The sequence below is a fragment of the Melopsittacus undulatus genome, chromosome 5 (assembly GCF_012275295.1).
Source record: "Melopsittacus undulatus isolate bMelUnd1 chromosome 5, bMelUnd1.mat.Z, whole genome shotgun sequence".
Classification (NCBI taxonomy): Eukaryota; Metazoa; Chordata; class Aves; order Psittaciformes; family Psittaculidae; genus Melopsittacus; species Melopsittacus undulatus.
The window spans coordinates 44,964,892-44,981,388 of record NC_047531.1 but is presented as its reverse complement, the minus strand read 5'-3'; the positions used below and the strand labels follow the sequence as shown (position 1 = coordinate 44,981,388).

At 45.8% G+C, this 16,497-nt stretch overlaps 1 protein-coding gene across 5 annotated transcripts in view; it reads left to right on the top strand.

The window, feature by feature from the left end:
* Window positions 1–16,497, top strand: part of SGSM3 (small G protein signaling modulator 3) — a 33,677-nt gene that overhangs the window by 8,435 nt on the left and 8,745 nt on the right. For 2 of the 5 annotated variants that reach the window (XM_031050003.2, XM_031050007.2), the window contains exons 2-11: window positions 3,429–3,512; window positions 5,177–5,262; window positions 6,440–6,506; window positions 7,630–7,838; window positions 7,985–8,092; window positions 8,697–8,840; window positions 9,220–9,415; window positions 9,643–9,788; window positions 12,952–13,179; window positions 14,092–14,146. In XM_031050003.2, coding sequence (XP_030905863.1) covers window positions 3,506–3,512; window positions 5,177–5,262; window positions 6,440–6,506; window positions 7,630–7,838; window positions 7,985–8,092; window positions 8,697–8,840; window positions 9,220–9,415; window positions 9,643–9,788; window positions 12,952–13,179; window positions 14,092–14,146 — 1,246 coding nt within the window. In that variant the 5' untranslated portion in view covers window positions 3,429–3,505. Of the gene's footprint in view, window positions 1–1,349; window positions 1,706–2,319; window positions 2,396–3,428; window positions 3,513–5,176; window positions 5,263–6,439; window positions 6,507–7,629; window positions 7,839–7,984; window positions 8,093–8,696; window positions 8,841–9,219; window positions 9,416–9,642; window positions 9,789–12,951; window positions 13,180–14,091; window positions 14,147–16,497 lie in introns of those variants that run through there. The other 3 variants (XM_031050004.2, XM_031050005.2, XM_031050006.2) reach the window with 3 other exon arrangements.

The following is a 16,497-nucleotide window of genomic DNA, read 5'->3' as shown; positions in this document are numbered from 1 at the left end:
TTTATTTTTTTGTTGCTAAAAGCAGCAGGGGAAGAACACTCCTGAGTTTCTGTCTCAAAATAAAGATCCTACTGAAAGGCTTTGCACAGTGTCATTTCATGCCTAGCTCATTCAGGCACTACCACAGCAGGCTGAAGTGGAGATCACATGGCAAAAGAGGCCAAACAAGTAAAACACAGGCAGCAGGAGATTGTTATCTGGTGTTAGCAAGAAGCTAGGTAATTGAAATCTCTCATATCACAACTGTGTGGAAGGGCAAGTGTGTCCAGAGGAGGCTCAGTATCACTAAGTGGAAGTAAATTTGCAGGTCTCCTTTGCAAACATAAATTTCTAAAGGACACCTACACTGGAAAAGAAACTAATTGGATATAATCCTATACTGTGTGTATTTGCAGCTCCAACAAAGGTGTTGCAGCTGGAGAGCTTCAAATAGCTCACAGCCTTCTTTTTCAGGGACACATGCTGACATTACAGCTGTCTTCTGGCAGGCTGGAATCAGTGGTGGTATGATTTGTTTTACAGGCTCAACTTAAAAGGTAAAGCTGCAAATAAGAGGTATCATTTGCACTTTAACAAAAAATACATTTCTTTCAAAGTGTGAGGACTACCTGTTGTGTGACCAAAATCGCTTTGTACAGGAAACTCAAGTTGCCATTAAAAATGGAAAATGCCTCTCAATTAATGGGTGAAAACTGGTGTTGATTCTAGAGTTCTGATGGTTTGCAGGTTGCCATGAATATTTGTTGAATCTGATCTGTTTTTTCCTTTTTACCCATTACTGTTGTTCATTTCAGAAGTATGGACTGCGCAAATAACACAGCTAAGTAAGCTTTGGCAATTTCATGCATGCAATTTCACAGGCTTCAAGGAAATGCCTTTTGTTACTTGCTGTCTCCTTGCATAGGAGAGTTTGAGAGTTGCTTTAGGTTCATATCTGTCAAAGGAAAGAACTTCCTGTATCAATCCCATATGCCAGATAACCTCCTCCTTGGCTTGCACTGGGTGTTGCATGGCTGTGCAGGGAGCCTTCTTACACCTGTGGTTCTACCAGTTCCTGTGGTGCTGTACTGGAAGCAGAGCTGGGAGCAAGCAGAAAGCAGGGTGATGGAGACCTGCAAGGCTGGCACAGTGGGCTTGGCTCCTTCTCTTGAGGACACCTGGCTCTATGGGCGGTCCTCAGTGCACCACCTCATTGTGCCACAGCTGAAGCCTTCTCTTGGTGTGATTCACGCTTGCCACCCTGCCCTTTTGCACACCCCAGTGCCAGCAGCAAGGTGAGCTTCAAGCTTTCCCTGGACCCAGTCCCAGATGTGTGCTCACAGGAAGGTTTCTATAGGAACCAGGGACAGGAAAAACCTGCCCATCAAGTTCAGTGCTCTAATGCAGGCAGCAGGCAGGGAAGTGATTTCCAGCAAGGAGAAGGCCAGCGTGTGATGACGTGGACAAGGGAAGGTGTTTTCCTCTGCTACACCTGTCCTGGGATGAAGAGGCACTTGTAGCTTCAGCACTCCTGCCCAGCTTCCCAAACACAGTTGTTAATTCCCTTGTTATGGGGTGTTATCTCATCTACATGCCTAACACATGGGCCTGGCTCCTGTGTTAGCAGGCTGGTTCAGCAGTGACTGTGGATGCGATAAAGGTTGATAATGATTGAGGGGATCCCTGCTCACAAGCTTGAGGCATCGAGGATGGATTCAGAGCACAGGTAACAAGAAGCATGGCAGACATACAACATGTCTGAAACTGTGACTGCATTCCTAAGAAAAGTCATTAGAAACAGGGTTAACCTGGGCTGAGAGAAGGCGGGGGAGAAGGACATACTGCAGGCTCAGGAGCAGAGCAGCTGTGGTTGCGGGGTGGTGATAAGCCTGAAAAATACCCCATCAGAAGACGTTCACAATGATGTTGAAAAGGGAATAACTTGTCAGCAACTTTACCTGCTTGGCATTCATGCTGTGTGCATTCCCATGTATAATGAGCTGCAGGTGCTCATTTTGTAGTTCATATGTCTTCAAAGCTACCCAGGGAAGAGTTGGTGCTAAGGCAAAAAGTGGGGCTATAGAAAAGTATAGAAAAACATTTACAGGACTCGTGGGTAAGCAGTTGATGATTGTGTGGACAATGTTACTTCTCAGAAATAAAAGCTGAACTTTTTTCTGTTTCTTTCTGTGTTTTTCTTTTTGCCTTGAGAGCTGGTGTCAGAAAATCAGAGTGTCTGTTCATCCATGCGAGCCTTTCCCATGCAGAGAACTGTTCAAATCTGGGAGGAAGAAGCCTTAACATTTGTGTTCTCAGATAGATCTTTTTATGCTTTTACAGCTGCTTATCTTGGAGTGCTATAGCAAGGCACTTGCAGGCTGCAAGAGCTCACTGGAAAGCTCACTGAGATGCAAAGGTAGTATCACCTTGTACTATTGAGCACTATAAACAGCTTGACAGGGCTTGCTGGATGAATCCCTGGGGTTTCTTCTTTTAGTGGTTTGCAGTCTTAAGTAGTTTTACTGGAATGGAGAAGCTGAAAAACCCATCCCAGTCGTGCAAATGTTAGTTTTAACTAGGTTATTTTCCAAGTAAGCACAAGTGACTGATATATCCCAGTACTGTCTTTATCTGCTTCATAGAGGTGGCTCCTGCTGCCTCCCACATGGAGTTATAAGGTTGGTCTTCAAGTCCAGAATCTCTCCCTCTGATTACTAGATCTTTCCACTGTTTTTGTGGAAAACCCCCATAAAATTCTGCTGTGAACTGGTATCAGGAAAGTCAGCAGGGGATCTATGTAGGCTGTTTCATCATCTGAGGTCTTTTGCCTGATTTAGTTCAGAGGAGCTTGGCTCATTGCAGAGGTACTTGATAACATGCTGTCCACATCCCAGCCCAGTTCATCGCACAAAATCATTTTCAGTTTTCCCAGCTCCCTTCAGGGAGCTGTATTCCACAGCATAATACACTTTGCTCCTGTGGTTTGTGATGCCACTCCTAAAATCCCTTTCAGTGTTATTGCATCTAATGATACATCCTTAAACCCTTTTCACCATTCCAGTCCTTTCTTCATGGGCAGTGTATTCAGAGAATGATGGTACGTTTTTTTTAGTATTGGTGAATAAATACAGGACTCACAATACATAATGGAAAAAGTGATGGAAGTTGACTGGGTTTTTGACATTCTTTCAGTCAGCAGTGCTATTACTGTCACAAGGAATTTGGTGAATGACGGCATGCTCTTTCTAGCTAATGGGTAGGTATGAAACCAAGAGTCCAGTCTCTGGAATTTAAAGTTCCTGTGGGGGAACTTAAATACTAAGGGATTTAGTTTTCCTGTGGGCAAATTGTGTGTGAAGGGTGTGTCTGTTCTCCACCATGTTCTTAGATACTGTCTAAATTCTGTCATCACCAATATGTTTGTTGTTGGTTTTTTCTTCTTGTAATAGGATACTGACCTCTAACCTGTGATACCAGCATTTCTGGACCTGCTGACAAGCTCTGCTACTCAGCCTTACCTAGCACAATGTCAGGTGAGCAGACAAAAATGTACACAGTAGAGGTGAAATAGATGCTTTTATCTCTTACTACTGAGCAAAAGAAGCAGAAAGGCCAAATGGTCCCTCTAAGAAAGGGACTTTTAGGAAAAAGAGATAGTTCCATGGCATCGTGTTTTAGTTTCAGGCATATTGAAAATAATGATGTGTTTGGTGAGAGCCAACAAGGCTTCGCTAAGGGCTAATCATGCTTGACCAATTTGGTGGCCTTCTGTGATGCGGCCACAGAACTGATGGATAGGGGCCGAGCAATTGACATCGTCTACCTGGATTTGTGCAAAGCGTTTGTTGCTGTCCTGCACAACATCCTTGTCTCTAAACTGGAGAGACATCAATTTGATAGGTGGACCACCCTGTGGATAAAGAACAGGATGGATGGCCGCACGCAGGGAGTTACGGTCAGTGGCTCTATGTCAAACTGGAGACCAGTAGCGAGCAGTGTCCCTCAGGTTTTGGTGTTGGGGCTGGTCCTGTTCAACATCTTTGTTGGTGACATGGGCATTGGGATTGAGTGCACCCTCAGCAAGTTTGCCGATGACACCAAGGTGTGTGGTTCGGTTGATACACTGGAGGGAAGGAATGCCATCAAGAGGGACCTTGACATGCTTGTGAGGTGGGCTGATGCCAACCTCATGAAGTTTAACCATGCCAAGTGCAAGGTCCTACACCTGGGTCAGAGCAATCCCAGGCACAGCTACAGGTTGGGCAGAGAGGAGATTCAGAGCAGCCCTGTGGAGAAGGACTTGGGGGTGTTGGTCAATGAGAAAATGAACATGAGCCAGCTGCAGTATGTGCTCGCAGCCCAGAAAGCCAACCGTATCCTGGGCTGCATCAAAAGGAGCGTGACCAGCAGGTCGAAGGAGGTGATCCTGCCCCTCTACTCTGCTCTCATGAGACCTCACTTGGAGTATTGTGTGCAGTTCTGGTGTCCTCAACATAAAAAGGACATGGAACTGTTGGATTAAGTCCAGAGGAGGGCCACGAGGATGATCAGGGGACTGGAGCACCTCCCATATGAAGACAGGCTGAGAAAGTTGGGGCTCTTCAGCCCAGAGAAGAGAAGCTGCATGGAGACCTCATAGCAGTCTTCCAGTATCTGAAGGGGACCTACAAGGATGCTGGAGAAGGATTGTTCATCAGGGACTGTAATGATAGGACAGGGAGTAATGGCTTTAAACTAAAACAGGGGATGTTCAGGTTAGATATAAGGAAGAAGTTCTTTACTATGAGGGTGGTGAGGCACTGGCGCAGGCAGCCCAAAGAAGTGTTCAAGGTCAGGTTGGACAGAGCCTTGGGCAACATGATCCTGTGTGAGGTATCCCTGCCCATGGCAGGGGGATTGGAACTAGATAATCTTAAAGGTCCTTTCCAACCTAAGCCATTCTGTGATCGTGTGATCTTTCTACTGCTTGGAAAAGCTTCACAATCAGTGCCATGCCAGGGGAATCATTACCCAAATTTTTTTTTTCTTCTTACTTGCTTTGTTGGTGAAGCGGGAGCTGTTTCAATGCCTAGGATAGCAGTAGTGACAAACTGCCGAGTGAGTCCTTCCCTTCCTGAAACAGCCTGTACTGAGTATGTGTTTTCCAGGGGAGTCCTTCCAAGTTTTCACTGTTGTGTGTTGATCTCTTTCTGTTTAGGCCATCACACTCCCCCTGCTGGGGGCCCCTTTTCAGCACTCACTCCCAGCATTTGGCCTCAGGAGATCCTGGCAAAATACACACAGGTACAGTGTGGGGTAGGGAGTGGGGTGTTCTCTGGGACCCTGGTGATTTCTGGTGGTCTCCGAAAGCCACAGGGAAAAGGAGGGAAGGGTGCACTTTCACTCCAGTGATTGGTTGTGGATGCTTGTTTGCTATATAAACTTCACACGTTTTGCGGCTGCATCCTGGCTTTTGCAAGAGCATCTTTCAGAGCACAAAGAAACTTGTGTGAATTATTGCCTTGCTGTTTTGCAACTATTACTCCACTTTGAAAATGTTGACACCCTCAGGACGTCTCTGTCATCATCAAGCTACTCAAGATGGGTTGTGCATGGCAGGAAATGCTAGCCTCAAGACTTGTCACCAGGTGGGCAGAGCAGGAAGGAAGGGAGCAGCCGTGGAATTTTGTAACTTACCCGCAGTGTTTCCTGAAAGCAGTTAGGCCCTGTAAAGCAGAGTAAAGCTTACTGTGGAGCTATGCTAGAAGCATGCTTCTTGCATGCTGCCTAGGTGTAATGCTTGTGGGAAACCACACAGGAGGGGCAGGGGCCTTGCAGACAAGGGGAGGTATCTAGGTTTTCACTTCACAAAAAAAGCCTGGTTGTCACCTCCTGCAATGCCAGCCATGAGCACAGATAAGGAAAGTTGAGATTTGGGTCATGAACCTTAATTTCTTTTGGCCTATAATTTGGGCTTGCTTCACAGGTGCAGATCCCAGCTTTGCCTGCCATCTTTCAGAGAAAATCTGAAAGCAACAGGCAGGAGATGGAGCAATGCAGGGAGCTGAATTTGCAGTGTGTGTGCGCAGGACTGCTGTGTATTAGAGACATAGACAATAGAGACCACTTGAGCTGATGTGTGTGAATTTCTCAGTCCATGAGGAGGGCTGCATGCCTCTCCAGGTGGGAAGTTCTGATCTTGATATGGTGCTGGAAAAAGGATTGCTGGGAAAATCTGTGCAGGTGTGAAGGCAGGGCTTCACAACTTCTATGGAGAAGTCAAAATGGGAATGGCATACTTACTTGCCATACTTCCAACTGGGAATCGTGGTGGGAGGCATTGAAAGTGAAAAAGGCAAGGAAGTCTAGTCTAGTCACTCAGAGGGCACCGTGTGCACAGTGATGGAATGGGGCAATATCCAAATGTCTCTGTTAGTTGTTCAGAGCTAAAGTGTCTGTTCTCCTTCTTCACGTCTCCTAGAAAGAAGAATCTGTCGAGCAGCCAGAGTTCCGCTATGATGAATTCGGTTTCCGAGTTGATAAGGAAGGTAAAGCCAGTCCCCTTCCATTGTGTCCTGTATCCAGCCCATTCCATGCTTCAGAGTATGACAGGGTGATTTGCCAGCCATTCTGTGCCAAGTCTCATCTACCCATCTGTAGACATCATTCTGTATCCTACCACTGTAACTGACTGTGTTGGACATGCTGGTCTTATGGGGGTCTGGAGCATAGATTATGCAGCAGAGTCATTTCCATCCCCTTATGCTTGTGCCATGAGTAAGAGGGAGAGCTGTTGCAGCTGGGCATTGAACTGCAACAGCTGGCTGCCTTTGGAAAGAGGAAGAGAAGGGAGTGGGGAAAATAGGAATGGCTTCATATGCTGTGAGAGTACATTTCTAGGGTTCAGTCCATATGGTGCAAGGGCAGAAGTTGTTTGCATGTGAGCACTGAGGCACCCAGAGTCATAGAGGATCTTCTTTGAAACAATGACCTGGAGATGAGGACAGAACACAGTGATTTTCTTCAGCCATAACTTTGATTGATTTGTGCATTATAAAATCTGCAAAAAGATTTGGACTGCATTGTTGGGATGTGTTACATGGTGAAGGACAGAGTGCCTTACGTCAAACCTGTACTTGTGCTGAAGTATCTATTTTAGAAAGCCAGCCTCAGATTAAGGTGCTCTCTCATTGTGAATTTGGAAGTGGTCTTGTTAAAGCTATGTTGGTGATTCAATAGATCCAAAGTTAAAATTTTGCACCTCAGTACCTGCATGAGCATATACCTTCTGCTTGACACCTCTGAGGCTTGCTATGCTTTTGTCAGCCTGATTCACAGATCCTTACAAAACCCTGTAGGATGACTGCTGCCATGATCTTGTTTAATTCTAGCTACACTCTGTTCTAAATCATGATTAAGTAGGGACTAGAAGCCTGCTGACAGCTTCTTTAGTTCTCAAGGCCCCACTGCCTTTTGCTTATGACCACAAAATTTGCTGCATGGAGAAGATAGAAACCAAGCTTTTCCTTTTTATGCTCAGGCTGGAAGATCTGAATGTTTTCAATGTGCTTTCTTTGGATGGCCATCCTACTCCCTGCCCTATGTTCATTCCCTCTCCTGTTTTCCTCACTCACATGTTTTCATTTCATTCCCTTCCCTTTGCTGAGGCAGATGGTGCTGAGCCAAACTCCAGCAAGCTTCTGGGGATCCCACTGACAGAGGAGCCACAGCAGAGGCTCAAGTGGCAGGCTCATCTGGAATTCACACATAACCATGACGTGGGTGACCTCACCTGGGACAAAATTGAGGTCACCCTACCTCATTCAGACAAGCTGCGCTCCCTGGTGCTAGCTGGCATCCCACATAGCATGAGGCCACAGGTGAGGGTGCTGCCTGTTCTGGGCAGGCTTTTGTGCCTGGAGTAAGAGACAGTGGAGCAAGACCACTTTCTCTTGGTTGAGAGGGTGCCAGATTTTGACTTTCTGTGGCTTAATGACTCCTGTCTTTGTTCACCCTGTTCCCATAGCTGTGGATGCGCCTGTCTGGAGCCTTGCAGAAAAAGAGGAATTCAGAGATGTCGTATCGGGATATTGTGAAAAACAGCTCTAACAATGAAACCATTGCTGCCAAACAGGTAGGAGACACTGCCTAGTGCTGACTGGGCACAAGGGAATGGGGAGAAAGGGAAGATTTGCTGTATGAGGAGGAAGGGGTCTGACACCTGTGGCAGGGACAGTTGAGAGGACATACGTGGTTGAAACTTCCTCTGCATATGTTCACACATCACCAAGAAGCTAGATTCAAAATGGTTGGAAGAAGAAACAACACTGCCCGAAGGAGATCTCTGGGCTGTTCACCTCCAAGTCCTGTGTCACAGATACAGCCAGGTTGTTGGTTTCTCTCTGGAATAGGTTTATTGGAAACCCTTCCTTGAAATCCAAGCAGATGAAATTCTTAACTAGTGTGCTTGCTATTCTTACTGGTGAAACTAGGGGTTGAGTTTAGGCAAGTATTCCTTGGGAGATACCAAGTCACTGTGTCTCACATGTCACTGAAGGCTGTTAAACTGACCCCAGGTACTTGGGCAAGCCACCTTCTTTGGTGCATAAGGATGTATGGATGGGTGTGGGGAAGCAGAGTTACCTGAGGCAAGGGGCCATGGGGAAGTGCATAGAGCAGAAGGCAGTTGTTCAGGTAGTGCAAACTGACTCTGTTCTTTTTTTATGGCTCTCTGGCAGATTGAAAAGGACCTGCTACGCACAATGCCCAGCAATGCCTGCTTCTCCAACATGAACAGTATTGGTGTGCCACGGCTACGCAGGATACTACGTGGACTTGCCTGGCTCTACCCAGAGATTGGATATTGCCAGGGCACTGGCATGGTAACCTGCTTTCAGAGTGTCTTTGTGATAGGGATAGTTTTGTCTGTGGTTGCTACACTGGTGCAAATTATTTGAGGCAATACTGCCAGACGCTATGGCCTCCAGATGAGGTGAAATGAAATCCCTTCCACATGGAATATTTTTCCTCAGTAAGGGAGTAGCAGTGTGTATCCAAAGATGTGTGGAGGAATTCAGTCCACTTGTGAGGGAGGGGCATGCATTATACTCAGAAGAAATCCCTTCAGTGGAGACTGCAAGAGAGCTGCTGTAAAGGAGGATGTTCATCACCTAGATACTAGTCTATCTCTCCACATGAGGAAGTGCAGAAAGAGTTCTGCTCCTCTTAGGACATGCATTTCTTCTTTTTTCAAAATCCTAGGTAGCTGCCTCTCTGCTGCTCTTCTTGGAGGAGGAAGATGCCTTCTGGATGATGTGTGCTATCATTGAGGAACTGGTTCCTGCCTCCTACTTCAGCACCACCCTGATGGGTGTACAAACAGACCAGCGTGTCCTGCGACAGCTCATTGTGCAATACTTGCCTCGCCTGGACAAGCTGCTCCAGGAGCATGACATAGGTAAAAGTGTGCCCTAGAAACCATAACATTTCTTGCTAGGGTGACATGTAGACAGATTATTGTTCTTGTTTCAAAAAGAGAGAGAAGCAGAGCTAGGAGCAAACCTCCTGGCCCTGGAGGCAGTGCATGGTCATCGTTAAGCTGAGAGGACAACACTTACGGGAGTCCCTGTTTGCTGGTTGGCTGACTTCTTATGTTGTGATTCTTTTCTGTACCTCTGTTCACAGAGCTCTCCTTGATCACCTTGCACTGGTTCCTCACCTCTTTCGCTAGCGTCGTTCACATCAAGCTGCTGCTGCGTATTTGGGACCTGTTCTTCTATGAGGGCTCTCTGGTGCTGTTCCAACTCACTTTGGGCATGCTCAGTATGAAGGTAATTTCCACTTCCTCTTCCTCCTTTATAGTACTTAGATGTTTAATCCTGATCTTTAGTTAGTTAGAGAAGTTCTTTAGGGAAGAAGGTTTTGTATCTGCTTCCTGTATGTGGTTTGGAAGTGTACTAGGGAAGATGACTTCCTGCTGCCTTCAGAACTGGAGGTTGTGAAAAATCTCCAAGGTACTATGCAGGAATCTGGGATTGCTGGTTTTCTCTCATAATTAAACCCCATCAGCTGCCCCTTCTGTTCAGTTTAGATCCCAACTTGAGGGTTTATCTTAGCTAACCCAAGGCACCTCCTGATTTTGCACAATCTATGAGCAGATATTTAAAGCAGAGATGTGGTCATCTGGGAAGCTTTTGATGGCACTGTTGAATGCTCCAAGAGATTAGCACTGTCCTGACCACATGTGATTTGCCAGGCATACCTGATTTAACCACGTGATCTTTTCCTTTTTATGTGAAAAATGATTTTGTGGTTCAGCTTGCTGTTTGAAGAGCAGAATCACAGAATCCCAAGAGTTGGAAGGGACCTCGAAAGATCATCTAGTCCAACCCCCCTGCAAGAGCAGGGTAACCTAGAGTACATCACACAGGAACTTGTCCAGGCGGGCCTTGAATATCTCCAACATAGGAGACTCCACAACCCCCCTGGGCAACCTGTTCCAGTGCTCTGTCACTCTTACAGTAAAGAAGTTTTTCCTGATGTTCACATGGAACCTCCTATGCTCCAGTTTACACCCATTGCCCCTTGTCCTGTCACTGGATATCACTGAAAAAAGCCTAGCTCCATCATCCTGACACCCACCCTTTACATATTTGTAAACACTGATGAGGTCACCCCTCAGTCTCCTCTTCTCCAAGCTAAAGAGACCCAGCTTCCTCAGCCTCTCCTCATAAGGGGTGTGTTCCACTCCTTTAATCATCTTTGTGGCTCTGCGCTGGACTCTTTCAAGCAATTCCCTGTCCTTGAACTGAGGGGCCCAGAACTGGACGCAATATTCCAGATGCGGCCTCACCAAGGCAGAGTAGAGGTGGAGGAGAACCTCTCTTGCCCTACTAATCACACCCTTTCTAATGCACCCTAGGATGCCATTTGCCTTCTTGGCCACAAGGGCACATTGCTGGCTCATGGTCATCCTCCTGTTCACCAGGACCCCCAGGTCCCTTTCCCCTTCACTACTTTCCAGCATGTCAACCCCCAACCTGTACTGGTACATGGGGTTGCTCTTCCCCAGATGCAAGACTCTACACTTGCCCTTGTTGAATTTCATCAAGTTTCTCCCTGCCCAACTCTCCAGCCTGTCCAAGTCTCGCTGAATGGCAACACAGCCTCCTGGTGTGTCAGCCACTCCTCCCAGTTTAGTGTCATCAGCGAACTTGCTGAGGGTACACTCGGTTCCCTCATCCAGGTCGTTAATGAAAATATTAAACAGCACTGGTCCCAGCACCGACCCCTGAGGGACTCCACTAGTCACAGACCTCCAGCTAGATTCTGCCCCATTGACCACAACTCTCTGCCTTCTTCCTTTCAACCAGCTCTTGATCCACCTCACTAGCTGATCATCAAGCCCACACTTCCTTAGCTTATCTATGAGAATGCTGTGGGAGACAGTGTCAAATGCCTTACTGAAATCAAGAAAAACCACATCTACCGCTCTGCCATCATCCCTCCACCTAGTTACTTCCTCATAGAAGGCTACAAGGTTGGTCAAACATGACTTCCCCCTGGTAAAACTATGTTGGCTGTTCTTAATGACCCTCTCATCCCTGATATGCCTAGAGATGGAGTCAAGAATAAGTTGTTCCATCACCTTTCCAGGGACGGAGGTAAGGCTGACCGGTCTATAATTACCTGGGTCCTCCTTCTTGCCCTTCTTATAGACTGGCGTGACATTTGCCTTCCTCCAATCCTCAGGCACCTCTCCCGTTTCCCACGACTTACCAGAGATGATGGAGAGTGGCCTAGCAATGACCTCCGCCAGCTCCCTCAGCACCTGCGGGTGCATTCCATCCTTACCCATCAATTTATAGATGTCCAGATTTCTTAGCTGATCCCTAACCCAATCCTCATCTACCAAAGCAAACTCCTCCTTTGTCCTGACTCCTTCTGGGGCTATAGGAATCTGTGGCCCCCAGGGAGCATCTGCAGGAGTAAAGACAGAGTCAAAGAAGGCATTCAGCACCTCTGCCTTCTTTATATCCTCTGTCTCCAGGGCACCCACCTCGTTCAGCAGTGGGCCTATATTGCCTCTTGTGTTAGTTTTATTCACTATGTATTTGAATAAGCCCTTTCTATTGTCCTTAACCCGACTAGCAAGATTAAGTTCCAAGGAGGCCTTACCTGTCCTAATTGCCTCCCTACATCCTCTAACAACTGTCCTAGATTCCTCCCAAGTGGCCAGCCCCTCCTTCCATAATCCATAGATTCTCTTTTCCACTTGAGTTTGCCCAGCAGTTCCTTGTTTAGCTACGCTGGTCTCCTAGCTCCCTTACTTGATTTCCTACCCATTGGGACACTCTGATCCTGAGCTTGGAAGAAGTGGTCCTTGAATGCTGACCAACTATCTTGAGCCCCTTTACCACCTAGTATCCTTTCCCATGAGACTTCCCTTAGCAGTTGATTGAAGAGGCCAAAGTTGGTCCTTCGGAAATGCAGAACTGTGGCCTTGCTAGGTATTCTATTCCTCCCACACAGGATCCTAAACTGCTGGAAGTAAGAGGAAGGTGGAGCACAGCTGGACATGGTAGGCACTCTAGAGTGTGTGAGACTGAGCAGCTTCCATTCTCTTATTCCCAGCTAGATCCCGCTGTGCCCAGTCCTAGTGGTGGGTGCAGAATAGTTTTGATTTTGTCTTTCCTTGCTGATTTGGTTTCCTTTAAATGATGAATGCTGTGATTCAGAAACATGCCAGCTAAAATTCTGAGGGCAAGTCTCAGTGCAGTAGAGCATTAGAATGTGTTGTTCACCTTCCAAAGATAGCTTGAACTTTCCTGTTGAATTCTTTTATGGAATTTTTAAGTCTTTTATGGAACTAAACTTTTATGTCTAGTTACACATACCCAGGCTCTACACTGAATATAAATCGCATCTAGCAGGCCCAAGAGCATCGCTGTAGTGCTCATTGTTCTGTGTGGCAAAATGACTGTTTCATTGCAGGAGGATGAGCTAATCCAGTCTGAGAACTCTGCCTCAATCTTTAACACGCTCTCGGACATTCCCAGTCAGATTGAAGATGCAGATGTGCTGCTGCAGGAGGCCATGCGCGTGGCTGGCTCCCTGACAGATGTGGCAGTGGAGACCCAGCGTCGCAAACACTTGGCCTACCTCATTGCTGACCAAGGGCAGCTGCTGAACTCCAGCACAACTGTCAACAATTTATCCAAAGTGAGTGCTGCTCATATATGTTCTCTTATGTATTCCCTTCCAGTTGCTGTTTGTGAGTAAGTAGTCCTCCTGTAGGAGAGGATTATGGCTCCAAGATAACTGTCATCCAGAGGAGAAAAGGTATTGGGAAATTGGAGGAAGGTCTGTACTAATGAGATGCTGTCAGATCTGTCCTGGTTGATAAATCATCAGGTGAAAGGGACATTGACATTGATTTTAGTTATCATTAATGACAGTTCTGATGAAATGTGATGCATTTCATTAATGGAAACTAAAAGAGCCAACTGCTTTTGGCAGAATTTGCTTGGAGCACATTCTGCTACAGAGCAGAGTAGGAACTGGAATTAATCCACTAAAATAACTCTGGAAGGCAGAGTCAGAAAACAGCATGAGAAGCTGAATAAAAAATGCACCTGTCTTTAATCTTGGACTACAGTCTGCCGTTACAGATGATGTAGCTTCTGTTTGTCAAGCCTGTGTGGAAGATGTATTTTTGATGTTCATCTGTGTGCTTATCACAAGGTACTCTAAGATACTCCTGTAATTCTAAAATGTAATCGGTATCCACTTAGAAATTTATATATAATTACATGTACACCTGGTTTTGGCAACAAGTACAGTTAGATTATTTACTTGAATCATGGTTGATTGTTGAACTTCAGTTATGCTTTTGTAACAGTTGAGCTATAAATAACCTGTTGCACATGGAGCAGATCAAGCAGTAGAGGTGATTCATTGCGTCAGAATCAGAATAACTCCTATCTAAAATTGCTAGCTCACTTTCCTCCCCTGTTCAGTGGTAGCTGTCTGGACCCCTTGCCCAAAGCTGCCCAGTGTAGAGGGTTGCTTTATTTTATTTCTGAAATTTGTCCTAATGTATGTACTGCATTCTTTCTCTTCTCTCTCCCTCAGATTGTGCGCCGCAGAACTCAGCGGAGGAAATCTGGCATCACCTCTCTGCTTTTTGGTAAGGACAATCCTGTGCCTGTCATGTGGTGTTGATGGGTGTAGCAGCCTAGGAAGGAAGAGAGCAAGCAAAGCAGGGAGACACTGGGGCAGAATAAGAGGATAGAAGGGTGCCAGAACTGAAGGATGAGAGTGAAGAAATGCAGTTTTCTAGGTGCTTGCTTTGGTCTGAGCTCAGAAAGTAAATTTTAGGTTGCATGGTTAGTCCTTGAATGGTGACTAAGAGTGGGCTGCAGCTCAGCCCATCTGTGATGTCCTTCTTGCACTGACCAACGGGTCAAAATCATATTCTGGCAGACTGTATGTAGTTCACAGGCTGGAAGCTGTTCTTTCCCTATCTTACTCTGGAGCATCTTTGAAAATCTGAGACAAGGAAAGATGGTCTAGTGTGTCACCATCGGAATTTATAAATACAAACATCACTGGTGTTCCCTCTTACTTACTCTGAGAATTCAATGTTGTGAACATTTTTGAGGCTTAATTTTCTTTGCTTATGAGCTAAGCCAGCATATATGCAGAAGGCACAAAGCCAGAATAGGTTTTGCATGGGTTTAATAGTAATTTGCTTCTTTGACTCCATAATAACCCTTTCTATTTTAGGCCTCACTGTCATCACCTCCCTTGCAACTGGTTAGTGTTCTTGAAATTGCCACATTTCACCACAGAAATATTTTTTTTCCGGAGGAAGACACCATACTGAATTTACAGGGTTCAGATAGTGTTCCTGTTGTGGTTGAAGTAGCCTGACTAAATCTAAAACTTGTGCTTTCTGATATTTTCAAAGAGCTTTTTTGATGTTCTCCAGGAAGATGAGCTGTTGTCACAGGCTTGCTACAAGCACATACGGCATTACATATAAAAGTTATGGTAGAAGACCAGCGATGCTGTAAAGTCAAGCTGCAGAAGTGAAGAAATGCAGGGAAGTTGCTTGTGCAACCTGAGCTCAGACCTCCTGTATGTAACATTATCATACACCCAGGACAGATTGAACCGGCAGGGAACTGAACTGCCAGATGCATCTTTCTTGTGTCTCAAATAGTCTCCTTGCCCAAGTTTGAGTAGTTTTATGAAGATGATAGTGAGTTATACCACACACAGAGATAAAATTTAAGTTCAGGCTTCAAAATGTACAGTGGTAGAAGTGAGATGATTGATAGTGTTTTCTCAGTCTAGTGGCGTTTCTGAACAGTGACTGCCATGTTTTTTACATAGTATTCTTCTTGGTATTTAAAACGTTGGTTAGAATAGAGAAGTTGTCATCCTGCAGCAGATAACCAGAATGGAAAACTTCAGCCTAAAAGAGAGGAAGGAAAGCTGGGATGTGATAAATTCACCTTATACTAGATCTATCTATCAACCTTAAGTATAAAGTCTGCTGCCTGTGATAGTTACTGTGTAGAGCTGGTACATAGAGCTCATCTGGGTGGGAATAACAGCTTACCCAGAACTTGGTTGTTCTTTCTTAGAATGAGTGCAGATACTAGTAGTGACTTGGACAGGAGTCACAGAATCACAGAGCACTGTTTGGAAGGAACCTCTAGGAGCCTGTGGCGCAGCCACTCCTGCTCAAGGCCAGAGTCTTGCTCATGCTACATGAGTTTGGCCAGGGCTTTCTCTAGCTGATATGCAAGCAGTTGGACCAGATTTCTAATGAAGGAATAGAAAGAAGAAACAGTGAAAGGTAGTTTGGCAGAGAACATGATGTGCAATCTTGTCCTGTTCCTCTTGGATGGTCACTGCAACAAGGAAATGCAGGACAGCTAGTCCTCCTCTGCACAACTGTGCAGCTAATCGGTCTCTGCAGACTCAAAATAGAGCCTCCTCACATGTTGCTGATCCCACACTGGTTTCCTGTTTTGGAAGGTGTGTCAGGTGCAATGAAGTGAATCTTTCTTCTCTGTCATGTATATTCTGAGGTAGGAGGGTGTGGAACTTGCTTCCCATATCTCCTGCTTGTGTTTGGGTGGCATTGACCTGAGTACAAATGGAGGAGCACAGTATTTTGGCCAGAAGGGACTGAATGAGTACAGAAAGAATCAGTGATCTATGTAAATGAGGGCAGCCCATGGAGCTACTCCGGCTGTGGTTGAGTAATTTCTTCTTTAGTCACAGTCTGTTTTAGCAACATGCAGTTTCTGGAAATCCCCACTGTCTGTGTGATCACCTGTCTATTTACAGTCTTTGTATATCTGAATCTCTAGTGAGACTTCTTATAGGCTGTATATTTTTTACCCCTGGCCACTGAGGAGGAGGTTTTGTTAATTGTCATTGCTTTGACTGGAAGTAAGTCCAGTGCCTGCAATGCCCTGCAATTTTTCTAGTCCAGAAACAAAGTTCTGTTTTCTCTTAAGC